Below are 27,689 nucleotides of genomic sequence, written 5' to 3' on the forward strand. Positions count from 1 at the left end.
GCCTTTTTAAAACACTGGGGGGCTCCAGCAGTGCAGGGAAGGATTTTCCCCTGCTGCTGTTGAACAGTTTTTGTTCAATGGTGCAGAGCAAAGCAGAGCTGAGGCCCCACGGGACACTCCAGGCTCACACCAAACACGCTGTGGGACACAAAGGCTCCCATCTGGAGGTGTGGTGTCCCCTGAAGTGCCCTTTGTGACGTGAGCTGTTTCCCAGGGAATGGCGATGCTGTGCGAGACCATCGAGGAGTGCTGGGATCACGACGCCGAGGCGCGGCTGTCGGCGGGCTGCGTGGAGGAGAGGATCATCCAGATGCAAAAACTCACTAACATTATAACAACAGAGGACATCGTGACTGTGGTCACAATGGTGACAAACGTTGACTTTCCTCCCAAAGAATCCAGTCTATGATAGTTGCACTGGTCATGGAAGTGACCACAGGACTCTTCACTGGAGCTGCTACAGCGCACGGACTGCTGGCGTCACTGCTGTTCCGGGTGGCAAGAACGGATGGTAAGTCTCTCTGGAGCATCACCAACAGGTGTTTATCCTTTGTTTTCCCCCTCCTCCTCCTCCTCCCCAACGTGGATCCATGAGACTTTCTGCATTCCCTGCTTACACCTGAAGGACGTGACTGAGAACCCCTCACGTGCTGATAAGGAACTTGCGATGAAGAATCCGGACCTGAACGGGCTAATGAGCATTTTAAACACTGACATCCGATTTCTTAATCCCTGTCAGAAGAGACTAATTCCTTTAAATGAACTACTGTTATTTTTTTTAAATCAAAAACATTTCATTTCAGATTTAAAAACAACAAAAAAAAAAAAGGGTAACTTGTTTTTATTGCATTCGTTGTTGTTTATAAAATGACTATTGTAATGCGACTACGACACAGCTTGTGAATGTTCCGTGTGCTGCTGTTCCGTGTACAGAAACAAGAGTAATCAATGGGATAGAGCAAAGAGGCTTCCAAGTATTACTTAACCTCCCTCAACCAGGTATACCTCAGTTCCACCTCGCTAAATTATGATTGACAACACTAATTGGAATAATAAACCGCTCCGTGTTTTGTAAATGATGTATTCCCAATTCCCTGTGTTATTTAAGAAGGGGAAAGCTTCATGCCCCCAGGAAGTGGCCATTCCTAGAGCCGTGTTTTTAGCCTTTTCTTGTACTCGCTTGTTGTGTATAAAAAAGAAAAAGTGCTGTTTATTGAAAGAAAATTTTCCCTCCTCTTTTAGTTGAAAGCTTTTCCCTCCATTTCCCAGAGTATCTCATCCATTTATTTAACTGAATACTATTTAGGTTTGCTGTGTCTGAGGAATATTTGAAACCTTAAGCATGACTTTCTTTTTTTTTTTTAATTTTCTCTGAGCTGTGACACTGGAAAGCTCTGAATTCTTGTTGTTTTTTTGAAAAAGTCTTTTTCCTATTTATGTTTGTGCCGAGGTCGCGGCGCGGTCCCTGTCCCGCCGGGCAGTGGGGGCTGTGTCACTGTTTCAGGATCACCTCAGGAAGCTCAGTGCCCCCATTCCTCTCCCTCTGCTTGGAGATTTGCAGCTTCCCTCCACTCACAGCTCGGTGCCATGGGAGGGGAGTGCAGCTCACTGCCTGTGAGCCACAGGTTGAGCCTGGAGTCACTCACTAAGTTCCAGCCACAGATTGCAGATCCTAAACGTTACAAATTTCAGGGATAACCCAGTTCTGCTCACAGTATGCAAAGACCATTCCGAGGTAACGAAAGGAATTTCGATGGCCAGAGCGCACTCGCAGAAAACGAGGAAAACCTGGAAACTCGCAGCTCCAGCGCTGGAGTTCAGGACGTCAGCCTTGTGCTGGAATCACAGTGACTGGTGGCTGGGTGCCAAAGTGCTTCTCCCAAATGCTGTCCCACTGCATTGATGCATCCTTCCCACCAAACTCCAAGGCCAATGAGCGCTGTGAGCCCCCGGAGCAGAGGTGGCAGCGGCCCGCGCTGTGCTGTGTGTCCTTGTCCCCGTGTGTCCCCCCAGTGTCTCTGGAAGCAGCAGGTGGCAGCTGGATCTGGGAAGTGCAGCCCTGGGAGCAGTGGGGTGTGATGGGTGAAGCAGAGCCAGCTCTGGGCAGGCAGGGAGGAAGGAAGGGCTGATGTTCCAGCTGTGGCACTGCTGCTCACAGCTGTGCCCGAGGATCCTGCTCCAGGGGCCCGTGGAAAAAGGAAGGAAATGCAGTTTGTGGGGTCATCATGGCTGGACACTTCCCTTTGGCTTCCATTTGTGCTCCACTTTAATTAAACTTCACAGAGCAGGGCAGGCCTGGAGTTCTGAACAAATCCCACCCATGGACTCCTTGGGGCTTTTGCCACGGGCTGGTTTCATTCTGGGCTCTTGGAAATCCCATGCAAGAACTGAAGCTGAATCCAAGTCCCTCCTTGGCTGTGACCCTCCCAAGGAGCTGCCGCAGGCTCAGGGCTGGCTCCTGCCTCTGGGAGAGCCCTGCTTTGTTCCAGTCCCAGTTCCTGGCATTACCAGCACCGTGGAGCTCCCTGAGGAAAGGCTGCTCCTCCCCAAGGCTTTCAGTGGCTCTCAGAGTGATCTCCCTGAGCTGCTGTGCTCCAGGGCTTGGGAATGAATTCCTGTTTCAGAGCATGCAGTGAGAGCTGGGAGCAGCAGGGCAGGATCCAGGGGTGCTGGGAAGGGCTCTGGCTTTGTTTGGGCAGTGCCCTTGGTCCCTTCCTGCCTGGCCTCACCAGCTGTGGCTGCTGAGGGTGACACGTTCCTGTCCCATGTCCCAGAGCTGCTGGAGGGGGCTGAGCCAGCGCTGCCCTTCCTGGGCCATTCCCAAACTCCTCCATGAGCGTGGAATGACCCAGGAACAGCAGCAGTGCAGTTCTCAAACCTCACCTGTACCCAGTGCTGAGACTTGTCCTGCTCCATCAGCATCCACAATCAGTCATCACCCCTCTCCTCTTTTCCAGCTTTTGTAACCTTTGTAAAGACATTTCTGTTGATCAGGAACACTTGGTACAAAACACAGGAAGCTGCAATACACATCCCTGGGCAAAAGGACTCCAGTAGCATCCTTGATGGAACATCTGTTACCTCAGATACTCAACCAGCAGGACTGCTTTGCTTTCTCCCTCCAGTTTGTTTTTTTTCAGTCCATCTCCTCTTCGTTACCTCTCGAGTTTGGTGAGCGATTACTTTAACTTTCCTCTTTGTATTTGTCAGTGTTTTGGGCACAGGTTGTTGTACTACTGTTAAAAGGCACTTGCTGCTTTTCTGCGAGTGCCACAAAACCAACCGACCCCCCCTCGCCCTCAATAAAGTGATTGTTAAATATTGTACAAATACAAATGTATACTCTGCCCTCTTCCCCAGTGGGAAAATAAAAAATGTGACTACTCTGACTTGCAAATGCTTCTTCAAAAGCTTTATTTTAAAATAAACACATGGGGCTGGTCCTACAGCAGCTCTTGAGCCAAACTCTTGAGTTTTGCTCCAAAAACTTTGGTATGGAAAGATGTTACCTTGTACTTGGCACAAAACAGCCCTTGTGGCTGAAGCCTGTTGGATTAAACATTTAATGAAGTAAATTCGGTTGTGATTAAAGATTTAATTGGATAAATTTTCCATGTCAAGTCAGATTTGAGATAGAAAAGTGCAGTGTGAGCTGATGGGGCTGTAGAAGGGAGCCAGGAGGGCAGCATGGCCTGAGCCAGGAGCAGAGCCCTCGGGCACAGGGAGAAGCCCCAGAGCTTGGATGTGTCCAAGTGGGAAGCGAGTGTGAGAGCAGGAGCTGGCACTGAGCTGAGCTGGAGCACCTGGGCGTGGGTGAGCCAGTGAGTGAGGCAGAGCTCTGCTGCTGGAGGGAACAGCAGCACCTCTCTAGCAAACCCCAGAGGGGCCAGCAAAGAGAGCTGACCCAGCACCTGACAGCCCTGAGCACCTTCCTGGGGTGAGCACTCCCTGTGCGGGGGCTCAGAGCCAGCTGAGGGAGGAGGTTGCCCACTGCTTGACGTCCGTGGGGCAGTTGGGGTACACCTGCAGCGCGTCCATGATCTGGCTGCTGTCCAGCAGCAGCCTCAGCAGCAGGAACTCGCGCTGCGCCCGCGCCGACGGCCGCTCCAGCGGCTGCACCAGCTCCAGCTGCAGCAGGTGCTCAAAGGCCTTGGGGAGGAACAGGCACTGCAGGGCAGCAGCATTCCTGCCCCGAGCACCCCCTCCCTCCCAGGGCTGTGTCTGACCACCCCCGTCTGTGCTCGGGAACTACAACCCAAGTACTTTACAACTCAAAAAAGAACAAATGCGTTTCAGGCTCACCTTCATGACAACTGGCTTCTCAAAGTTGTACATAGAGTGTGCCTTCCTCTGGATGAACTTCTGGAATTCTGCAGCAGCAGGAAGAGAAAAGGGCAGTCAGAAGGAAGTGAGTGGGGCAGGGTTTGTGAGGCTCAGGCACTGCTCTCACCATTGTAAACCATCTGGAAGTTGAAGGGTTCTCCATCATAGACCTCATTCAGGTGTTTCATGGCTATGATGAGGCAGATTTCCAGCACAGACAGACCTGCAGGGAAAGAGCAATCCTGAGTATTTCCCTTGAGCACATCACAGACACAGCCAGTTTACCCACTCCACTTATTCCTCTATTTTTATATGCTCTGGGCCTCACCCGTTGCTGTCCTGTATCATTATTATGTAAAGAAATTCCAGAATTCCAAGTCTTAGAAAATTCACAGAATCACCAGGTTGGAAGAGACCTTCCCGACCATGGAGTCCAACCCAGCTCCAACACCTCAGCTAAACCCTGGCACCCAGTGCCACATCCAGGCTTTGTTAAACACACCCAGCGATGGGGGCTCCTCTCTGGGCAGCCATTCCAGAACTTTATCACCTTTCTGTAAAAAAACTTTTTCCTGATATCCAACCTGTACTTCCCTTGGTGCAGCTGGAGAGGACTGATAAGAGGAGATTTGTTTGCTGTGTATTTGAAGCAGAAGTGTTCAGGATTGGGCTGTTCCCACCAAAAAGCAAGAACTGGAAGTATCCAAGTTGGCATTGCTGCACCCACAGGCAGGTGTGACCCGGAGCAGACTCCCTGGGCAAGGCCTGTGCAGCTCACACCACAGGGAACACTCCCTGCACTGCATCTCCTCCCCCAGGAGAATTCCAGGCAGGGACTGGACACCCCCCTGCTTGCAGAGCAGTTCTGGGGAGCAGCTGGGCTTTACCATGGACAATGTTGGCCTTGGAGTCGGTGCTGTGCTGCCTGCTGGCCTCCTGCAGGTCTGCAGCCGTCAGCAGGGGGTGGTGCACGGTCACGGCGCTGCTGGCCAGCATCTGCAACAGAGAGAGAGAGAGAGGGAGAGAGAGGGAGAGAGAGGGAGAGAGAGGGAGAGAGAGGGAGAGAGAGGGAGAGAGAGGGAGAGAGAGGGAGAGAGAGGGAGAGAGAGGGAGAGAGAGGGAGAGAGAGAGAGGGGTCACGGTGTGCCTGCTGGCTGGGATGGGCACAGCTCACACACACAGAGCACACAGAGCTCACAGCTCACACACACACACACAGAGCACACAGCTCACACACACACACAGAGCACACAGAGCTCACAGCTCTCACACACACACAGAGCAGACAGCTCACAGCTCACACACACACACACACACAGAGCTCACAGCTCACACACACACAGAGCTCACAAACACACACACACAGCTCACAGCTCTCACACACACACACAGAGCTCACAGCTCTCACAGCTCACACACACACACAGAGCACAGAGAGCTCACAGCTCACACACAGAGCACACAGAGCTCACAGCTCACACACACACAGAGCTCACTGCATTCCTGCTGGGAATGGACACAGCACCTGGAGTGACCCTGCAACAGGAATGGACAAACCCCACACACACACAGCTTCACACTGAAAACCCTGCAAATAGCTGGCACTACAATGTCATCTTGCCAGGGAAGTTTTCCAGGCTTAAAACCTGAAAGCCTCCTGATTGCAGGAGATAAATCCTCCTGACCCTGTTTATATCCATGTCAATGGATCAGCATCTCAGAGGCTGCGGCAGGAATGGCTCACAGCTGTTCTGCACCTGCCTGTGTGCCCAGGGACACTCCCACTGCCCCAGGGTGCTCCAGCCTGGCCTTGGGCACTGCCAGGGATCCAGGGGCAGCCACAGCTGCTCTGGCAATCCCAGCCCAGCCAGGAATTCCCAGTTCCCAGTGTCCCATCCATCCCTGCCCTCTGGCACTGGGAGCCATTCCCTGGCTCCTGTCCCTCCATCCCTTGACCCCAGTCCCTCTCAGCTCTCCTGGAGCCCCTTCAGGCACTGGAAGGGCTCCAAGGTCTCCCCAGACCCTTCTCAGGAACTCCTGACTCATCCCTCCAGAATCTGTATTACATGCTTTTATTGGGAAGCTGACCTCAGAACAGAAGGTCTCTTTCCAAAGGAAGAGCTCAGCACATGCTGCAGACCACAAGGACAAAGCTGAGCCTCAGCTCTCACCTCTCTCAGGAGGCTCTGGCTGCCATCAGCTCCTTTCCTGCCTGCAGTGCAGCCACAGGCACAGATCTGGGGGCCCTGCACCAGGAACCATCTGCAATCTTGGAACCACCTGCAGTGCCCAGAGCAGCACCAAAGGGCTCTGCTGTGGCTCTCGGGGTGGCTCTGGGCCCTGCAGGAGGAGTGGGAGCACTGGAGCCAGCCCAGCCCAGAGCAGGAGGTCACAATCTGGGCTGGCACAACAGCCCCAGGGCTTTTCACACTGACACAAGCACAGGGACAGTTTAGGATAGTTAAATTACTCTTATTTAAATTAGTGTTATTTATCCTCTGTAGAAGTGTCATGAGCTGTGTTCCAAAGCAGAATTAGGGAGGCAGCTTAAATTTAAAAAAGACCCTCCAAGAGAGCTGCAGCTCCTGTGTGGTGATGGAAGTTCAAGCAGAATAAAGAGGTTTCAGTATGAGCAGATGTCAGGATTCACTAGGAAGCAAAAACAACCTCAGAAAGGAAAAAGGAGTTTCAAAAGGTTTCACCTACAGTTTTGTTTTATGAATGGAAAGGCTTGGAGACAGTGAAATAGCCAAAGCTCAGCCCCATCTGAAGGGCACAGCTCATCCTCCCAGGGGAACTGCTACAGAACTGGTACAGCCTGCAGGGAGCCAGCACTGGCTGAAGCTCAGGAAAATGCTGTTTCAGACACAGCCCAGCTAAAAGGCCTGGAAACACCAGAGCTGCTCACAAATCCCTGCAAGGAGGTTCCACAAACACCCAGGCACAGAAACACCCAGGCACAGAAACACCCAGGCACAGAAACACCCAGGCACAGAAACACCCAGGCACAGAAACACCCAGGCACAGAAACACCCAGGCACAGAAACACCCAGGTACAGACCAGCAGCGAGTGCAGCGAGCGCAGGTCCTTGGTGTGCTGGAAGAGCCTCTGCAGCACCCCCTGCACGGTTTTATCCTCTGAGAGATGCTGCAAGAGACAGCACAGTGATGCTTCAACCATCTATACTCATTTCTAATCATTTCATACTCACATAACAGGTAAATATATTTTTAAAGTGCTCAGCTTACACCTGGCAATACAATTTTCATGTCCAACCTCAACTTTCTGGTGTTTCCTGTGACAATTTTACCTCCAGATTTCAATAAGCAAAGATTCTCTATAATAATTTAATTTATTCCATGTCACACTCAGCTGAGAGATGCTGCAAGAGACAGCACAGTGATGCTTCAACCATCTATACTCACTTCAATCATTTCATACTCACCTGGGAAAATAACAGGTAAATATATTTTTTAAAGTGCTCAGCTTACACCTGACAATACAATCTTCATGTCCAACCTCAACTTTCTGGTGTTTCCTGTGACAATTTTACCTCCAGATTTCAATGAGCAAAGATTCTCTATAATAATTTAATTTATTCCATGTCACACTCAGCCAGTGGAAATGCCAATCTTAGGTAAAAGCTTTACACACATATCCTTTACCAGTAAAAGTGTAAAGTAAACCAGCTTTGCACTGCTCTCACTTTAGAATTTTTCTTAAAATCAAGTATAAAATGCTTTTAGTACCTGAACATTATTGTTCCATTTTTGTGCAAAAGACTCATCAGGAAATTCAGCAGGAAGAGAAAGCTGTTTCTTAAATATCTTCATGTATTGTTTAAAATCAAAGGAATTCATCAAATATATCTGTCTGTGGGAGAACCTTGACTTCACTCTCTTCTCCAAGAGCTCCAGGATATCCTTGACGAAAAGAAAAGGAAAAACAATAATTAAAAAAGCAGATGAATTTGGTGTTTTCTTTGCTACAGCACAAATCACCGAAGTAAAGCATGCTGAAAAAAGAATTATTGAATTCTGAGGGTTAAAATGTTGCAACATAAGTTAAATGATGATTTGAATTGATGTGTTTGCAATGGCACCAAGCAGCCCAGGCCTCGTGGTGCTGCACATCAGAATCCAGCTTCAAAATCCCCAAAAATACCTAAAAGCCAAAAAAAACCCTCAGAAACAGCAGCTGGCACTCTGGAGACACTTCCTTAACTACACTCCAAACTGGGGATAAAAGGGTCTCAATAAGGGGTGAGGAGCACAGCAGACTCAGGACAGTGATGATGATGCAGAAGGAAACATTGTCATTTATTAAATCAACAAATCAACTTTTAACTTCCAGAAATTTGCCCAGCTAATCCCAGTCAAGCCCAAATCAGGCTTTGATAAGAAATTTTAATTATTCTTCTTGTCACAGCCCAACTGTCTCCAGCACCAACAGTTGTGAAAACAGAAGTTTTATCAAATTTCCATAGTTTTCCCCAGGAATTATTTCACACAATTTGCCCACAATTCAACATGATGTCATTGTAAAATCAGAGCAAATTGAACAGGGATCCTGAACTCATTTTCTAGCAAAAGTTCACTTTTGCTAGAAAAGGGGATCCTGAACTCATTTTCTTTTTTTTTTTTTTTTAAGAAACCACCCTCCTGAAGTGGTTTCTTAAAAAAAAAAAAAAGAGATTTAAACACATCTGTCCTTGCCAACTGCCAACCAAGAAATTCAGGAGCCCCTCCAAAGAGTGAATCAAGGTCTAATGTTGAATTTGTGTCCTTAGAAATGTTGGTTTGCTCCTTTAGCAGTGAGCTTGAGGGCTTTGGGCATCTTCAATTTGCTCTCAGCACAAATTTTTTTTTTTTTTACATCCTCCTTCCCAATTCAAAAGTTAGAAAAATGGATAATTGAGCAAAGTCTCTTAGGAAATTAAGGTTCCAGGGAAGGAGAAGTCATTCCAACTAAGACAAAAGTCACTTTAGAACAGCTGAAAAGGTGGGATGAGGAAATGGCATTTCTTACCTGCCTGCAGGTGAGCCCAATGACTGTCACTGGGGTCTGTGCAGACTGGGAGATGTCAAACAGGTTGTAGAGCAGGCTCTGGTTCTTGTGGTGCACAAACAAATCAAACTCATCCAGGACAAACAGAACTGGGCAGCTGCTGGTTCTGTCTCCTGAGAGAAATGTGCAGAGTTAGCAGGGCCACTCCAGCATTAGAGATCCATTGCTGCATCTTCCTTTATTAATGGGGTTAAACATGCACAGATTTCCTTGCAGCTTTTCACTGAGCCCTCCCTTCCTCCAGGTGCAACAGCAAAAAGGAAAACACATGGAAAAACTGGGAAGGTTTTGTAGTGAGTTCAGTCAGAGCTAACATCACATGCAAGCCTTAGCAGTCCCAACAGGGGTATATATCAGTATCAGGTGTACACACTATATTCAGAGTAGTTATCAGTATTAACTAATTTTTACATTATTTTATAACCATGATGCATCTTTGGGCTAAGTTTCTTCATTCCACCTGGAAAATAGAAGAAAAAACTCCATTTTCCACAGTCAAGTGACCCAGAGTTCACAAGGAGGTTTTAGTGTTTACCTTTCCTCAGAGCTTCAAGGAGGAAGGCAAGGTTCTCAGCAAAACTGCCCTAGACAGAATAAAGGAGTTTCAGAAAGGATTTGCAGTGTCATTCCCAGAGCTGTTTAATTACAGCAAACTCAGACATGCAATGGAGGCCATCACTTCCAAAACTCTGCTTTCAAAATGTCCAATAGTGCTTCATGCTGTATGATCATAAACTCCTCAGGACAAGAACAAGGATGGATAACTCTGCATTCACCCACTTTTCCCAGTCTGAAATCCCCAAACTGCCCCAGGCAGGCAAAAATCAGTGATCAGAGAATGCTGCAATCACCTAAACTCACAGGCAGCTCCATCCTTCCTGAAACAGCTGCTGCAGCCTCATTTTCCAGCCCCACACATGGACAAAGTGGCCCCTAAGTGTTCCACTGAGAGGGTGCAGGGTTTCATTGGGAACTTTACTGAACAGATGGAAGCATCAAACCCTCCTGAAAACATCACTGAGTGGCTGTGCCCACCCTGGTCCAGCTCCAGAACTCTCCCACCCTGCAGCCCCCCAGTGTGAGGGGAGAAATAATGAACTGAAGAGCACAAGCCCTGGCAAAGGGGCAGAAAAGCCAATTTAACCTCTGGATGTGAGTTACAGAAAATGAGGGAAATTCATTTTCAAGCACTTTGGTCACTCTCTTTAGGACTGTCCTCAGTACCCATGTAAATCAGTTTGTACAACTCTGTCCTTGCCAACTGCCAAGCAAGAAATTCAGGAGCCCCCCTAAAGAGTGAACCACAGTCTAATATTGAATATTTTAATAGACATTTTTAAATTTTAATAGAAATTGAATATTTTAATAGAAATTCCATGGAAAATGAGAGCTCTAGGAAGCCTGGATAGACTTCCTTTTTGGATAGACCAAAAAAGGGTTGATAATCTATTAAAGATCCTGATTTTTGGTTGAATTCTTTGATTTGAAATGTTAAAAACAACATTTCCAAATTCCCCACGTCTCTGAACAAAGTTCCTTTGGAATACTTCAGTTTGGAATACTATTAATAAGAAATACTTAAGGAATACTATAAATAGTTAATATTTTGGAATAACTTTGGAATACTTAAAGAATAGTATTAATAATAAACAATTAAGGAATACTAGAAATACTTTGGAAAAACTTTGGAATACTTAAGTTTGGAATACTATTAATAATTAATACTTAAGGAATACTATAAATACTTTAGAATACTTAAGTTCGGAATACTATTAATAATTAATACTTAAGGAATACTATAAATATTTAATACTTTGGAATAACTTTGGAATACTGGAGTTTGTTTTTCTGGGGCTTGTTAAGACACATTTCCCTTTTTCCCTCCTGTAAGGCACAAGTTGGTGGGTTTTTAAAAAAGGATAATTTTGCTTTAATAGTGCTCCATCAGCAAAGGGAGCCCTAGCAGGCCCTGCAAGCCCCATCCCACACAGCCCCAGTGTCCCAGGACAGGCTTTGGAGGGTCAGGGAAGTCACTCACAAAAACTTTGTCCCCAACCACATTTTCCAGCTGCAGCTGCCTGGTGATCTCCTTCAGGGCCACGTTATCATTGGTCTGCAGAAGCCCTGCAAGAAAGAAAAGGATTCTTCATTGAGAACTGGCAGCTGTCCCTCACCCCCACTAGAAACTGAACAGCAGCTTCTCTGCCTTGCCAGCCTTGCAGAGCTTTCTGCATTTTCAAAAGTCAGACTGGATGGGGTTTCTGCACCTGACAAGGGATTGATTCTGTCACTAAGAGCACAGAAGTTCCCTTTATGTAACAAATACAAAGAGAGGCACTTTGGGGCTCAGAGACAAACATGTCCATGATTTAGGCTGGACTGAATTGCTGAAAGCAAGAATTTCACTCAGATCATACAAAATACAGAAGTGAATATAACAGAACCCTGGATCAATGATGTTTTACTTACCATTCAGATGGACTTCCAAGAGGTTCTCTCTCACTTGTTCCATTTCCCTGAGGTCTTTTAAAACATGATTTAATAACTAGGAAAGAAACAATACAGAATTTCTGTGAGAAGATTCATTTTTTATCAGCAAGGAACGTGTAATTACAGATATTACAGGACAGGAAACAGTGTGTAAGGGAACATGTTTGAGTAATTTCCAGACTAAATCCCTAAAATGACAACTTTGCATTCACCAGCCATGACTGTGGCATTGCATTTGCTCATTCTGCTGAACTGGGAGGGAAGGGAAAATAACTCTGCTATTTCAGTCACTTATTTTGGGCTAATATCTGGGGCTTTTGCCTTAATCAAAAAGCTTTATGAATTTGAGATGTGAGAGAATTTGACTCTTGAGCTGGTGCCAAATTCAGCTTCATGGCTTCTTTGGATGCTGTAGAAAGAAACTCTGCTTTAGATGTTAAAAGAAACTCTGCTTATTCTTTTCTTCTGGAAGACAGAATTAAAACTGCACATGATTGCACCAACTGCTGCTTATAAAACCCCCAAATTTGGTGTCCATCAAAAACTTGTTACTAGTAAAAACTTGTATTAAAATATCTGTAATTAGTGGAAATGTTACATTTAAAAATAAAAAAAAGCTACTATTTGCTTTGGCTTCTTCAGAAGAGGATTTGTAGCTCCCACCTGTGTGCAAGTATAAATATATAAATATATATAAATATATATAAATATATATAAATATATATAAATATATATAAATATATATAAATATATAAAAATATATATAAATATATATAAATATATATAAATATATATAAATATATAAATATACACACACATGATTTTCTTTACTCCAGCACCTTACAACTGATATATAAAAAGGAAGCAATTCATTCTGCATAGGTGATTTTGCTACATTATATTCTGTCTGAAAGGACCACAAATTTTTCATCACATCTTTTACAGTAAATATTAAAGACTTGAGTGTCTGAATAATGTTGAAGTATTGAACATTCAATTTAGAGGTCATCTCTTCATGTGCTTCACTAAGGGGAATTCCCTTAAAATACAAAACCTACACTTATAAACCATAACCACCAAAAACTATTCTGCTCCATGGCAGGTAACAACATTCCTGACCATTCCCTGCACACACACCAATGGAGAAGCCCACCCCTCAGACTACTCCTTTTGGATGCCTTTTTGTCATTTTTACAGTGAGGGCCCAAAACTAGGTTAATTAAAGAGTAATCAGCACATGGCTTTAATTGCAAAGACAAGTGTTAGGAGCAGATTTCTCCGTGCTGTTCCTGAAGAGAATTCCCACAGAAAGCCCTGGGATGTTTTGAGTTTCTCTGCAAAGGCTGTGCTGGGCCCACGGGGAGCTGCAGGGGCTGCTCGTACCGCGGATTTCCCGGAGCCGCGGGGGCCGATCACCAGCGCCGAATTGCTCTCCCCGTGCACCGTGGTTCTTCTCAGCAGCTCCAGCAAATGTCTGTGCAGGAAACAGAAACAGGCTGGAAGCTGACAGCATCCCCCAAGCCCAGGGAAAACTCAAAAATTAAAATTCAATCCAGTTCAGCTTGCTCTGAGAGCCAACACTCAGGCCATGCAAAATGTAATACAATAAAGTACAAAGGGCTCGGTGATCAGAGCTCTTAAAATACTTTAAAATATTAAAACATGCTGAAGTTGAGAGTATCACTAATTCATAAAGCTCTGCAATTCTCAAGGACAGGCCTCAATAATTATTTCTTTCTTTAGGAAATAGATTGCTTTCTGTGCTCCCACTGTTCCTCCCCAGCTGTGAATGACCTGCAGACAGACTCAGCACCTCAAACCACACTTACAGCGTTCACAGCAGCCCATGACACCTGCAATTCCCAAACGCTGGGAAATGCTCACACCCCAAGAATTCCCAACATTCCACATCAACAATGTGCTTTTGGAACATGGGACACTGACACGCTGCTGTTGCTTCTGAGGGGGTGAGGGAGTCAGCCAGCACATCTGGGTTTGGTTCCTGCTGGAGAGCCAGCCCCAGCCACGAGCCCTGGCACATCCTGGGAAGGGCAAAGCAGAGCTGGGGAGCTCACTGTGCTTTCCCTGCAGGAGAATTCACTGCCAGGGGCACACTAAGCAGGACACAGCCTGGAAATTGCTTTTCAGAATTCCAGTAGAAGCAGGAGAGGCTTGTTCCTGTGTGAGCTCTGCAGGTACAGCACACTGTTTTCATAAATGGTTTTGTTCCTCTTGTAATGAAAACTTGTGCTCACATCAGGTGATTCCACTTACATAAAGTCAGCCTTGGAAAAATTAATTGTTTTAAACAAATTCTTAAAATACATGCTTGTTATCTGCAGAATCTGACCTACATCTGTAAAATGATCAGTACTGGGACAGTGTTATTGTCCCACTAAATCTCTTCTTCCTGACCCTAAATTCCCCCCCTGGATGGCTCCAGAGGTAGGTTTAAATATGGATTTCTGCTTCAGCAAACACAATGTTGGCACAGAAATGTTAAGATTTACTTCTAACACAGTTCACCAACAAACAGGAGAAAATCTGCAGTAAAAATGAAGTATCACAGCAAGAGAATTTAACTTCTTGCTTTGCCAGGCCATTACACAAAGTATTAGAACATGCACTGAGAGTATCAAAAAGAAAAGTGCTTCATGAATGAGAGATGTGAAATAAGGACAAGAAATCCAAAACTCAGAGCCTGACTAAAACAGAAGGGAACAGCTGAATAAAAACTGCCAAACTCTGAGGTAAATAATTGTTAGAAGCCCTGGGCTGGAAGTCATTTAAACCTGCATCATTTGGTAAAGCAGAGAGGCAGAAAATTCTGATTCATCAGTGTTTCACTGGTGCAGGTAAATCAGAAATCCCTGAATCCTGGAGCTGCTCCCTCACCTGTACTGCTGCTCCATCCCAAACAGTTTCCCAGCAGCACAGTGGTGACAGAACCTTTCCCGAAGGATTTTCTGCACCTAGGGAGGTAACACAGCACAGGAAAACAGCAGAATTTACAATAATGTCACTACAGCAATAAAATAACAGTAAATTAGGCACTTCTGTGGTGTTATAATATTCTATAATACTAAAATTTTTATCGTTATCAAGGACTTAAAATAAGAATAAAGTTGCAGGAGGCAGAATATGGTATAAATATCATAAAAAGGAGAAAAAGCAATTAAAATACATAAGAAATCACTGATCCAGGGATAACTCCTTGCAAGATGTGTTACAGTTTTTAACCAGCAACTTTGGGAAAACAGGAGAATAAAGGTTTAAAAATACCAAACAAACTAAGAAATAAAGGTTTAAAAAAACCAAATAAACTACAAGCTGATTTGGCAGCTGCTGTCCTGCTGCTAAAAAAAGTCACCTGGGTTCTGATTCACCCTCCAAACTAAGAGATTAAAAAACCTAAATGAATAAAAATAGATTTGTGCAATTCTGGTCCCACAAACAGCTGCAAAAGCACAAGACCATCCTTTAAATTTTTTACTACATTATTATTGTAGCACTTGAAGCAAGCAACAGGTGGCAAGCTGAAAGAAACAGAGATACAAAAACCATTTAGTGCCCTGACAATTGTATCCAGGATCTGTACAAGTCTGTCTAACTGGTCTAGGAAAAAAAATACAATGACATGAATAAAAAGGGTGAAAAAGTTCCATAAGTTGAAAAGAATATAATAATAAAGGTGTAACTGACCTGGGAAATGCACTCAGCACTTTCTCCACTGCTCTCCCTCAGCTTTCGCTTGCTCATTGCAGAAGGTTTCATCTTTGGAGGAAATAAACATTTTATTAAATAGCATTGCTTTCCAAACAATCCCAGCCAGAAACTGTACTTGGATGTTGGTCATTTTTAAGGACTGCAATGAACATCTGTTCTTAACTAATAAAGATGTAGAAGTCTATCTTCCTAGGGAAAAAGGCAAAACACTGAAGTAATTTAAAATTTATTCCTGATAACATTAATGTTTACACCCTTCCCCTAAACAGCACTGCCTTTAGGATGCTTTAGAGAGTTTAAAAATATGCCCTTATGTTTCTGCAGCTGCAACAAGCTACAAGCAGACAATTAAGACAGGAATTAAGTTTTTACAGGAATAACTGGCCCTCCTTGTTTATAACAATAACCACAGCATCTCTCTGGACAAGCTGGCTCTGAAGGGGTCCTAAGGGGATTTGGGGGGGGTTTCTGAAGAGATTTGGGTAGATCCAGAGGGGTTTGAGTGGAAACCTTTAGGGACTGGGGACCTTGGGGGTGATCATGACTGAGAAGATTGAGTGGGTTCTGAGGGAGATTCAAGTGGGCCTGAGGGAGGCTCTCAGGGGGATTTGGGGGGGCAATTACAGGTCTTGAGGGGGATTTAGGAATAGTCCTGGGAAGGGTTTGGGGATGGTCCTGAGGGATTTGGGGTGAGGAATTTATAGGGGCTAGGAGGGTCTGGGAATGCTCTGAAAAGGGGGTCGGGAGGGGGTGTGTCCATTCGGGGAGGGATTTGTGGGAATGGGGAAGGTGGTGGTGTTGATTTTTCGGGGCTGGAAGAGTCGGTGACGACCCCGACGAGGGAATGGAGCGGCCACAAAGAGCTTGGGAATGTCCATGAGGGGCTGTGGGGACGCTGAGAGCAGATTTTGGGAGGACCTTGAGAGGTTCCCGAAGGAAATGAATGGGGGCCCTACAGGGCTTGGCGGGTCCTGGGGTATTGTCCGGCCCGCCACCTCCCCTCACGACGTTTCCCGCCTCTTCTCCATCACCTGAGGGCGGCCACCGCCGCTCGCACGCTCCCCTCAGCCCTCACCTCACCCCTCACGGCACCCGAGCCCCCTCCCAGCAGCCATTCCTCCCCTCAGGAACCGCTCCCCCGTTACCCTCCTCACAGGCTGCATCCGCGGCTCCCTCAGAGACGCCGGAGCCCGGGCAGATGAAGGGCGGGGAGGAGGGCGCATCCTCCGCAGCTGGGCACGTCCCTCCCGGCGGAGGCTGAGGCAGACACAGACACTGGCTCTCCCGCTGCCCGCCCCCCTCACCTGCCCGCGCTGCCCCCACGCCGCTTTCCCGCCCTCTCCTCCCACACCTGAGGGCGGAACCCGCCCCGCGCGCGCGCGCGCGCACCCGCTCCCACCGGCCCCCGCGCGCACCGCCCCCTCACGTCACCGCGCGCTCCCCGCTCCCCTCCCCGCCCCTTCCCCTCCCCTCCGCTCCTCTCCCGTCACTTCCTCCCCGTCCATTTCCCCCCCTTCTTCCTCCCCCTCATCCACTTCCTTCCTCCCTGTCCCGGATCCGTTTCCGGGAGCGGCGCGCGCGGCGCTGTGGGAAGTCGTCGTCTCCCCCCCCCCCCCCCCCCCCCCCGTTTCCCCCCCCCCTTCCTCCCCGCGGCCTCCCGAGCTCCCCCGGGGCGCATGCGCGGTGGCGGCCGCCGCTGCTGCCTCCCCTCCTCTTCCTCCTCCTCCTCCTCCTCCTTCTCCTCCTCCTCCTCCTCCTCCTTCCCGACAGCGGCGGCGGCGATGAGGAGGAGCGCGGGGGGGGGGCGGCGGCGGGACGGCCGGTTGTTCGCGCCGCTGAAGGGACACGAAGCAGCGCCGCGCCGAGGCGGGGGCGGGGGGCCCCGAGTCGCTGCCCCCCCCGCAGCCCCGCCGGGGAGTTTCTTCCACATCCCCCCCAAACACACCGAGACCCCCCCCCGTCCCTCGGGGGCGGCCCCGCGGAGCGCCGCTCCCTCCTCCTCCTCCCCCTTTATTACCCTTTGTGTGCGTCTCCGCCTTCCTCCCTGCGCCCGGGGGCCCTGAGGTGAGTGCGGGGGGGAGCGGCGGGGCGGGGGGGGCTGTTTGTTTACCCCGTGTTTACCCCCTGTTTACCCGGGGGGGGCACCGCCTGTCACTCCGGGCCCCTTCCCGGCGCCCCCCGCCCCAGCTTTGTTGTCGGGGGATGCTCCGGGGATGCTCCTTTGGGCCCCTCCGGAGCGGGAGGGGAGGCGGGTGACGGCGGCGGGGGCGCCGGGCAAAGTTCGGGGTGCTGCGGTGGGTGCCGAGCCCCGGCCGAGTGCCCCAAGTGTTGTTTTCCCGGGATATCAGGGAGCCCCGGCGTTGCCCCCCAGGTTCCAGGCCGTTGTTTGACTTATTGTTTGAGTTATTAAACCCCTGCGGTGGTGAAGGTACAAAGACCACTTGTACAAAGACCCTTTCCCGAGCTGAACTTCCAGGGGATAGACAGTCCAGGAGCTGGACTTGGTGTCTGCGGGTTGGGATGTGCTTTGGTGGCAGCCCCTGGTTTATCGGTGGTGCCCGGCTATATTTGGGCAATGGTTTGTTGGGATGTACATGTCGGGATGTGTTTTTCCATGGTTTCTGCTGGGAAGGCCAAGTGTCTCCATCCCCGCTCACCGTCTTGGTCAGGTGCTGCTGGTGGACTGGCCTGACCATGTTTGCTGCTAGTTCCAGGGAAACTTGGGTGTTCAAACGTCTGAAATAGGTTAAAATGTAATGGCTTTAAATGTCAAACTAAACTGTGGACTCGAGGAAATGTTGGGAGAAACCTCCTAGACGTTTGCAGGGATCCAGAAGTAAGGGTTGGGGCATTAACACCAAGTTGAGATGAGACAGTCCCCTACACAAAGTAGGATGTTTATATTGGAATTGGTGTTGTCTGCTTATTTCTGGAGCTTAATTATGTCCTCTGTAATTTCCAAAAGACGGTTGGAGCGCTTTGGTTTATTCTGGGTTTATTATTTTTGGTTTATTAAGCGCTGGGTGCAGAACCACGGAGTAGGCCGTGGGTGTGTGTTCCAGAGGGGCGCCCCAGTTAAATGGTGAGCACAGAGTGTGTGTCACTGAAGGATGCCCACAAGAAAGAGCTCTCCTGGCATGCTGGGCTGTCTCCCATTCCTGCTTTGTACCCACGTGTCTGGTGGGAAGCAGCAGTTTTGGGGTCGGGCTGGGATGAGTTTGAGAGATCTGTAATTTGATGGGGTGGAAGGAACAGGAGAAGACCAGAGCTGGGATTGATGCTGGACAGTGTTGTGATGGAGAATTGGAGGCAGCAGCCATAACTGTAGCTCTTTCTCATAGTTTGCTGTTAGTTTTCTTTTTGCTTGTAAGAACTTTGGGTTTAAACGTGTGGGGACAAAACCTCAACGGTGTCAATCCCCAAAATTACCAGATCTGTGTATAAACACCCATGATTTAAACATACATACTACAGGTGGGAGGTGGACAGCAAAAGCCTGTCCAGGAGGGAAGGACATAATTTCATTATTTTATTTCATGACACTGCTGCTTTTCTCAGCCTGAGATCCCATTGATCTGCTTTGCTCTGTTCATGGAAGCCTACAGTGGCTGCAGGATTACATTCCCCGTGTCTGTAGAGCTGCAGCTCTGTCCCCAACTTCCACATCCTCCAGTGGTGTGATACAGTAATTATTACAGGGATTTCACCATCTCCTTGTGTTTTGGGCTTTAAAGTACCTATGGTTTGGTTTAATATGGTCACACAGTGAAATTGAACAGGATTCTGAAGCTGGGCAGAGTAAGTCAGGGTTTTTTCTTGCTTTAAATCTTAGAGATAAAATACCTGATAAACCTTCATTTCCATAGGCCTCCAGTGCTGCAGCCAGGTCTGTGCTGGAGGGAGAGCTGTGGGATTGGTGGGATTGGGGTGGGAAGGGCCCTCTGAAGGATTCTGGGTGGCAATTCCTGCATTTCTGCAGGTTTGGCACAAAGGGGTCTCAGGCTAATTTGGGCCTCCTGGCTGCTGTCACAACCTCCCCAGAGCTGAAGGAATTGAACCTTTCAACCTGTGCTAGGAAAGATTGTGAATTATCAGCAGCTGTAACTGAAAGGCAACACAGTTTCCTTTTAGTTGGGTTCCTAAGCTCTTTTTGCTGCTGTTATTGAGATATTTACAGGTGCTGGTTGCTTCTAGGAAAACTTGGTGTGGATTTTGCAGTTCTTTGTTTTTGGGGACAGAATTAATAATTATTTTGCTGTACTCTGGGTCGGTGGCTTCTGGAGTTAGCGAGGAGCTGCCATGGCTGTGCTGAGCATGGAGATGCTGTTTAGGCCTGACTTCAATCATGTTTCTGTGGAGTTTCTGCCATCCCTTCCTTCCTCTGTGGACAGATGAGTTGGTCTCTGTTTGGATTAGGGAGGCGGATGTTTGAGGAGAATCTTTATGATGCAATACCTTCAATAATTGAACTTTTCTTGCTGTCCTTTCGTTGTTGAGCTGTGCAGGAATCAGTGTTTCTCCTTGTTCCAAAGCACAGGAGATCTGGCATCACCACAGTCCTCTCCAGGATGGAATACCTTGGGATTCAGCTGGGTCATTTCATTTGTTTTGTCAGTGGATTTATATGTTTTTTTCCTGCTGCTCCTCATGGTTGTTCCTTCTCTGTGGAAGATGAGTGTCTGGAATAGAGTCTGTGAGCCCCCCATGGGTTTGTGGCTGAGCAGGCAGTGCTCCCCGTGGGTGCTCCCTGTGGGTGCTCCCTGTGGGAGCCCCTGTGCCCATCTGGAGCCCCACTCCTGCCCCAGGGTCTCTCCATGGGCTTAAGGGGCCACGAGCACAAAGCAGTTGAGGCTCAGCTGTTCATGGCCAGGGACACTCAGTTTGAGAGTGGCTGAGCTCCCTTTGCAAAAATGCTGTCAGAACTTTGGGTGAGTGGGGAATTCTGTTTGTCCTTTCAGCCTTGTTGCGTTGTCTCACGGTTTGGTTTTGCTTGGTTCTTGTTCTGTCCCAGTGAAATCAGAATTACCACTGATTTCAAAAATAAAAAGATACAGGATACATTTATTTCCTTTTTAATGCTCTTATGTCATTAAGGACCTGCTTATTCTTTTAAAGAGTTGCTTGGACGTTGGAAACCACAGGCTCTCATTGGTTTTTCTTTGTGTTTATTTTTGGAACTATTAGGTGCAATAATTCTGCTCAATCAGTTTCAAATGGGCCTGCACAGGAACCAGGGCTGGTATTAGGGATGAAATTTTGGAAGAGCATTGGAAATAGCTTTCAGGATGCTTTCATTTTTCTCTGTGTATCTGCAGCTAAACGAAGAGGGAATAAAACAAAAAGCAGCAGTTAAGAAATTGAGAAGTGCTGACTCTTCCCCTCTTTTGAATTCCAAGTTCTTTATTATAGCAATTTCTGTTTCTTGATGAATCGTCTAGAAAGGAGTTCAGACTTGGTACTATTTTTAAATCAAGGTGAAATTTGTCAAAATCACTTGGACTGCAATGTTCAAAAGTGTATGAGTACACATGCAAATGTGTTTAGCTGCATACACAAATAGGTAAATATATAAATGAGCATCTACAAGAAGTAGTAAAATCACTGATTGGAACTTTGGGGTGCAGTGTGGGCCCTGAGCTGCAGGCTGGCAGCAGGGATCACTGAGGGCCCTGCCATGGCTATTCATAGAGCTCTGTGAAATGAGTTGGTCAGCTGGGTTTGTGTGCAGCCTGACAGGTGTTCCCAGCCCCAAAATCCTTCCCTTGGGAGTCACTGAGGGACAAATCCTGCTCTGGCCTCCATTGTTGGTGGAGCTGGAGATGCCCAAGATCCATTCCTTGTTTGTTTGAGGGGTTTTTTTCTGAAATATTCTGTTTCGGGAGCTTTAAATGTGCTTTAAAATAAAGTGGCAAAGTGCTTGAAAATTCTTTTTTATGTTTCTAAGCAAACCTTTATTCCTTCATTTATTACTCTGGTTAAATTCAATGTGCTGTTTATTTTATATATTTTTATTTTCCAGAAAATGTTTTAAACCAAGCTAGCAATATTTAAAAAATTCTTATCCTGCCACAATATCTGATAACCAGAACTCATAGAAGCAATATATTAATTCATTACTTTGCTATGAGGTAAAATTGAAAAAAAAAATTGTCATAATTTTTGCTTAGTCTACATTTTCAGTGGCATTAAATGCAGAATTATTTTGGTGTGTGAGCAATCTGAAATGTAAATAGCATGTGAAATATGAGGGCCCTTGCTTTGCAGCATCAGTGGCGTGGCCTCGCTCAGGAAAATTCCCAAGTGAGGGAAGCAGAACAGTTGTCAATTGTTTGCACAACAAATCCTGCTGGATCAAATGCTGATATTCCCAACGTTTGGATCAAGGAAGGCACGAGATAATGTTGCCTTGTACCCCCTGCCAAAGGCAACAAACACAGCCTAAGTTAGGAGAAAATCTGGCCAGCTCCAACCTGGGCCTGCATATCACAAATACAGATAGGCACAATTTTCCATTCATGCTGCCTGATGGTGGAAAACATGGAAATTCAATTTCACTTGGACGGTTTTAGACTTGGTTTTAAGCTCTGGTAGATCATTGCCAACATGTTATTTAGGATTATTTGTTGTGACAAATTAAAGGCTTGATCAAAATCTGTGAAATGTTTGGGTTTGTCTTCATCCTTGAGGCTTTTACCTGTCTACCTCATGTATATCTATATATATCTGTATATATTTATATAGATATCTAGGTATATATTTATAGAGATATCTATATATATTTTATATATATTATATATGTATTATATATATTTTATATTATATATATATTATATACTATATATATTATATGCTATATATATTTATATAGATATCTATATATATTATAGATCTATTATATATATTATATATGTGTTATATATATTTTATATATTATATATATTATATACTATATATATTTATATAGATATCTCTATATATTTTATATATATCTATTATATATATGATATATATTATATACTATATATATTTATATATCATATCTATTTTATATATATATATATATATATATATATACATATATATATACATATATATATATGTGACTAGGCCCACCATAATGACTACAAATTTCACATATTTTGGCAAGACTGACTCTGCAGCTCCAGTCGAACCAAAACACATGAAATAATGAAAATAATAAACACAGCCTTATAGTTTTGGTTGTGTTTGTCCCTAATCTAGTTAATTTAATTTAATTTTTTTTTTTTATTTTTAAGACTGATGCAATGAAGCTTTATGCATCTATTTAATTTTTTTATATAAGCACACTGTCAATTTAAGGAGATAAATTTCATTTGCTTTAACTGCGTGTAGAAGAGAAGCACAAAAAATATTGTGCTGGATCCTCTCATCCAAACTGTAGATAAGAAGAATTTTTTTAGTATCTGCTATTTTTGGAAGAAAACACTGCAAAAGTGAACAAATGAGATCATTGATTGAAGAAACAAAGTAGTCAGGAATCTGTAGTGAGCTGGTTTTTTTAGAACAGAACTTCCTTTTGTCTTTTAGGGGCTGGGGGCAGGAGAGGGATGCGTTGTTCCCTGGTAATCTTTCTGGGGAGGAGGCTTGGATCAGGTTTCAGAGGTGCATGTGTTGGTGATGCAATGTGCTGTTGTCTTTTTGTTCCTGAGCGTGCCTGCCTGCAATGGCAAATATTGGAAAGTTTGCTGGCTTTTGACTTGTTTCTGGAAGGCTCATGCCATGTTTCTCAAGGAGCAGCTCCCTTTGAAAGCTCAGAAAATATGAATTTTCCCCATTTGTGCTATGCTAGGAAAGGTTTGGTTTTTGGAGGTGCTGTTTAAAATGACTTTTCCTCTGGATTTTGTCCCAGGGGAGTGAATTGCTGGGTTGGGGAGCTGGAGGCAGGGGAAGGGTCTGGGGAAGGGTCTGTGGGAGGGTTTGGGGAAGGGTCTGTGGGAGGGTCTGTGGAAGGGTCTGTGGAAGGGTTTGGGGAAGGGTTTGTGAGAGGGCCTGTGGGAGGGTTTGGGGAAGGGTCTGTGGGAGGGTCTGTGGAAGGGTCTGGGGAAGGGTTTGGGGAAGGGTTTGTGAGAGGGCCTGTGGAAGGGCCTGTGGAAGGGTTTGTGAGAGGGCCTGTGGAAGGGTTTGGGGAAGGCCCTGTGGGAGGCCCTGTTGAAGGGTTTGGGGAAGGTTCTGTGGGAGGGTTTGTGGAAGGGTTTATGGGAGGGCCTGTGGAAGGGCCTGTGGAAGGGTTCATGGAAGGGTTCATGGAAGGGTCTGTGGGAGGGTCTGTGGGAGGGTTTGTGGAAGGGTTTATGGGAGGGCCTGTGGAAGGGCCTGTGGAAGGGCCTGTGGAAGGTTTTGTTGGTGCTGATGGAATCAGAGCCCCAGTGAGAGCTGAACCTTGTGTGGCCTCAGATCAGCCTGGCCAGAGCTGCAGAGGGGATCACAGCCAAGTCCTGGCCTCTGATTGCCCCCAGAAATTCCTGCCACTGCTTCCTTTCAGGTTCAAACTGGACACACTGGCATCTGGGTTTGGGATTGTAGCTCTTCAAGGTTTTCAGTGGAAATTTGTCCTAAATAGCAGAGCAGGTACCAAAATCCTTTAGCACAACCCTTGAGTTGTCCAAACTCAAAGCACTGTTGGCTTTTCCCTGCTAAGATGATTTAATCACTGAGGCTGGGAAATCCCACCTGCTCAGGGTAGCCAGAACAGACAATAAAATGAACAAAAACTAAACCCAAACATTCCATGTAATCCCTGAAATTTGGGACTGATGTTGGAGTTTAAGGACCATGTCCTTACAAACCTGTGAGTTTTGGAGCCTTTAAAAGCCACGTGGCTCCCTTGGAGCTGCCTGGGTGTTATTAAGTAATAAAGCAGGGCTGTGTCTGTGGGCCAGCTGAAGCAAACCATATCTGGGCTGGAGGCTATTGGTTCCTCACCTCTGGTTTAAAATTAGTGCAATCGTTTGCAGCGTGATTCATTTCTAAAAATGACTTGTCCATCTGTGCAGGGTGCCCTGGCTGGAGCCTGCCAGTGCTGCTGGGGCTCTGCTGGAACTTGGGTTACTCTCAGGGCATCTTGGAGCTGTTGTAGCCCACTTTTCTTTGATAAATGTGTTAATTCAGGCATTATGTTGGATATAAAATTATGGTGTGGGTGATTTTTAATTTTTGGAAATATCTATCCAATGTTTCTACTCTTGAGACTCTACTAGGAAATATGTAGATATGAAATCTTCAAGGAAAAAAAAATAATAATAATGTCTATTCTGTTTTCACTGCTAAAATGTTTATCATTTTAGCCCTAAATCTGAATTTTTATGAGTTGTAACTTCACAAAGATATTGGGGAACAAAACTTGTAACAAAGTAATGCTCCCCCCAAAGTTGGGCAGCTCCTTCATCAGCTGCCCTGTGGGTTCCTGGGGGATCACCTTCCAGAGCTCTGGGGGTTCCGGGGCTTTTCCCTGTGCTGCTTTCCCTAAAAACTTCACAGTTATGGATCAGTCCTTAATCATCTTCTGTAACTCAGCTCCTTTGATGGAAGAGTCCTGCTAAGGATCTGCAGCATTGAGAATCTGCAGAATTGAGGAGCATGTCCCTGGAACTTAAAGTAAACAGAAAATCAACACAATATTTGAAATTTTCATTTTTATGTTAAAGGAACTTACATGGCAGTAAAAATATTCCCATGTGTAAGAGCAACATCCCTTTTCTTAAATAATAATTATCAGACTAATAACTGTTGCTTTGTCAGAGGAGGAATATCTGAACTTTGCAGAGCCTGTTGTTACAGTTTTTTAATTTTCAAAGAAAAAAATCAAAAAGAATTGATCAATACTTTCTCCAAGTATTGATCTATGCTAAATAAAACTAAGTTTAACTTTATTCAGGTTTTTTTTGGATGTTACAGATGCAACAACCTGAGAGAGATTTATCCCATAGATCAACAGTTTGAAGTAGATTATTCTCATTTTTAATGTTATTACATTCCAAAAAACAGTAAAAAACTGTTAATATTTAACTTTTGCTAATTATTGCAAATAATTATAATACTTAGTAATGGTGTATGTGAGTCTGGAATGTTTCTGTGCAATTACAGAAAAAATGAAATACTTTTTTAGTTTGTGCTTTGGTAGATAATAGTCAAAGGCATTTGTAATGTAGGAAATGTTCAGTACAATGGTGGTGAATGTAAACTGAATTGTTGCTGATGGTGAACATTAAATTGAGGACATTTTAAGGCATCTCCAGTTGTTGTCTTGAAGGAAAGTTCTTTATAGAGGTTTTATTGCCTGTCCCAGTGTTGGGAGTTGGTTGTCCTGTGCTCCAGAGGGCTTCACAGGCAGGTGGGATTTTGGGATTAGGTTCTGTGGACCTGGATGTTCATCAGAAATTCCCAAATAATTACTGGTTTTTTAATCTCTGAATTAATCCTGCCCAGTGTAATCCGTAATTATTCTGTCCTCAATTTGCACAGACTCTGCTGTTGTTTACTCCTGCTTTACTCACCTACTTTATTGTGCCCCAATAGACATTCCTGACAAGTTACTAACTCTGAGTTGCCTTGGGAATGGTCTGTGTGTTTTTGGGGCAGCGAGTTTATCACCCCACAAAAACCCCATCACACTTCAGGGAGTGCCTCCACTATGCTGAAATATTGTGATTTTTGTGCACAGGATGGTGAGGCTGCCTCAGGGGAAGGGGGAGTTCCGTGGAGCTGCAAGGTGCAGCCTGTGGATAAAAAGCCTTGCTGCTGCTCTCTGTGGCTTTGGGGCTGGGGAGCAGGGCTTGGCCCCCCAAAAAGGAGCAGGGCTGGGACTGAAAGCTGCTGCAGGAGGAAGGAAGCGAGCGGGGAAACGCTCGGAACAGGCAGAGCCTGGGCAGGGGTTGGTGGTCAGGAGCTGTGAGGGGATGTGGGTGGCACAGGGAGGGAAGGGGATGAGGCACAGCTGGAGTTTGGGGCAGAGTTAGTCAGGCTGTAAGGAGAATTAGGGGAATGTGGGGAGCAGGGGCTGTGGGGGTGTGAGAATTGTTTGTCTTGACAGAGGGGAGCAGGTCAGAGAAGCATGGAGTGGTTTGGGTTGGAAGGGAGCTTAAAGCTCATCCCATCCCACCCCATTCCATGGTTGGGTCATCCAGCCTGGCCTTGGACTCTCCCAGGGATCCAGGGGCAGCCACAGCTGCTCTGGGAATTCCCAGTGTCCCACCCATCCCTGCCCTCTGGCACTGGGAGCCCTTCCCTGGCTCCTGTCCCTCCATCCCTTGTCCCCAGTCCCTCTCAGCTCTCCTGGAGCCCCTTCAGGCCCTGGAAAGGTCTCCTGGATCCTCCCTGGATCCTTCTCCTCTCCAGGTGAGCTCCCCCAGCTCTCCCAGCCTGGCTCCAGCCCCGGGATCCACCATAGGGTGGGAAGGGGAGCTGGTGATTCTTGGTGGAAAACCCCACCTGGCAGCCTGGCTGAAGCCACAAGTATCAAGAATATTTTCACACAGTATCAACCAGAAAGTGCTGCTTAATCACAGCCTTTACATCCAGCAGCCTCAGAATGATTTGAAAAGGGAAGTAAACAGGCCTGTGAGTGTATAAATAATTCCATAATATTGCCACTGCTGCTGCCTCAACTTGGAAGAGCTGGGAGTTGCTGCTGAGCAGGCCTGGCTGCTCTCACACCAGTGATGCCTTGTGGAGGCTGACCTGGAACAGGGACTGGACAGAGCTAAAGAATAAAGCAGGGATTTATCCAGAGCCTCCATGGATCCACCAGAGCCCAGCCAGGGCTGCACCCAGGATGAACCAAAATGGCCCCAAAATGCACGAGCGCTGCCGGGGTCTGTCCCTGGGATCAGTTCTGCTCCATTTGCACCTTGCAGTTCATTGTCCCATTCCAGCTTGAGCCCCTGCAGTCCCACCCTGCTTGTTTTTCTCTCTCCAGCCCACGGGGTTTGTGCTCCTGGGCTGAGATTTGGGTCATTTGTCCTTGGTGCCCAGCTGGAGCAGGAATTGTTTTGCCTCCCTGCTCTGTGCACAGAGCCCTAATATGAAGCCTAGACTTAGACAC

General features: G+C 46.5%; 3 protein-coding genes across 5 annotated transcripts in view; 2 read left to right on the top strand and 1 right to left on the bottom strand.

Annotated features, from left to right (window-relative positions):
- Positions 1 to 3,397, top strand: part of ACVR2A (activin A receptor type 2A) — a 56,920-nt gene extending 53,523 nt beyond the window's left edge. For both annotated transcript variants that reach the window (XM_058028483.1, XM_058028484.1), the window contains one exon: positions 215 to 3,397. In XM_058028483.1, the coding sequence (XP_057884466.1) occupies positions 215 to 409 (195 nt within the window). In that variant the 3' untranslated portion in view covers positions 410 to 3,397. The remainder of the gene's footprint in view (positions 1 to 214) is intronic.
- Positions 3,398 to 16,897, bottom strand: ORC4 (origin recognition complex subunit 4). 2 transcript variants are annotated; one of them, XM_058028486.1, is made up of 14 exons: positions 16,762 to 16,897; positions 15,584 to 15,655; positions 14,777 to 14,853; positions 13,265 to 13,355; positions 11,861 to 11,936; positions 11,430 to 11,515; positions 9,927 to 9,975; positions 9,353 to 9,504; positions 8,074 to 8,247; positions 7,385 to 7,471; positions 5,211 to 5,319; positions 4,451 to 4,546; positions 4,303 to 4,370; positions 3,398 to 4,149 (listed from the first exon to the last, which is right to left on the bottom strand). In XM_058028486.1, the coding sequence occupies exons 1-14, from the start codon at positions 16,828 to 16,830 to the stop codon at positions 3,961 to 3,963; spliced, it is 1,395 nt and encodes a 464-aa protein (XP_057884469.1). In that variant the 5' UTR covers positions 16,831 to 16,897; the 3' UTR covers positions 3,398 to 3,960. The 2 variants fall into 2 exon arrangements, with proteins under 2 accessions (XP_057884469.1, XP_057884468.1); XM_058028485.1 differs by having other exon boundaries at positions 16,753 to 16,897.
- A 669-nt stretch (positions 16,898 to 17,566) lies between these two features.
- Positions 17,567 to 27,689, top strand: part of MBD5 (methyl-CpG binding domain protein 5) — a 128,423-nt gene continuing 118,300 nt past the window's right edge. Inside the window, exon 1 of the mRNA XM_058027718.1 lies at positions 17,567 to 17,671. The gene's annotated coding sequence lies outside the window, so the exon portion shown is untranslated. The remainder of the gene's footprint in view (positions 17,672 to 27,689) is intronic.

The sequence above is a fragment of the Melospiza georgiana genome, chromosome 7, assembly GCF_028018845.1.
Source record: "Melospiza georgiana isolate bMelGeo1 chromosome 7, bMelGeo1.pri, whole genome shotgun sequence".
NCBI classification, from domain to species: domain Eukaryota; kingdom Metazoa; phylum Chordata; class Aves; order Passeriformes; family Passerellidae; genus Melospiza; species Melospiza georgiana.

What these genes read in the sequence shown, in the direction of transcription:
- ORC4 (XM_058028485.1), bottom strand. Translation starts at nt 16,830, where the DNA reads ATGCGCCCTCCTCCCCGCCCTTCATCTGCCCGGGCTCCGGCGTCTCTG. An exon ending in GGGATGGAGCAGCAGTACAG is followed by an intron (nt 13,356 to 14,776) that starts GTGAGGGAGCAG and finishes TTTCCTGCACAG; the next exon opens with ACATTTGCTGGAGCTGCTGA. An exon ending in CAAGGCCAACATTGTCCATG is followed by an intron (nt 4,547 to 5,210) that starts GTAAAGCCCAGC and finishes CTTTCCCTGCAG; the next exon opens with GTCTGTCTGTGCTGGAAATC.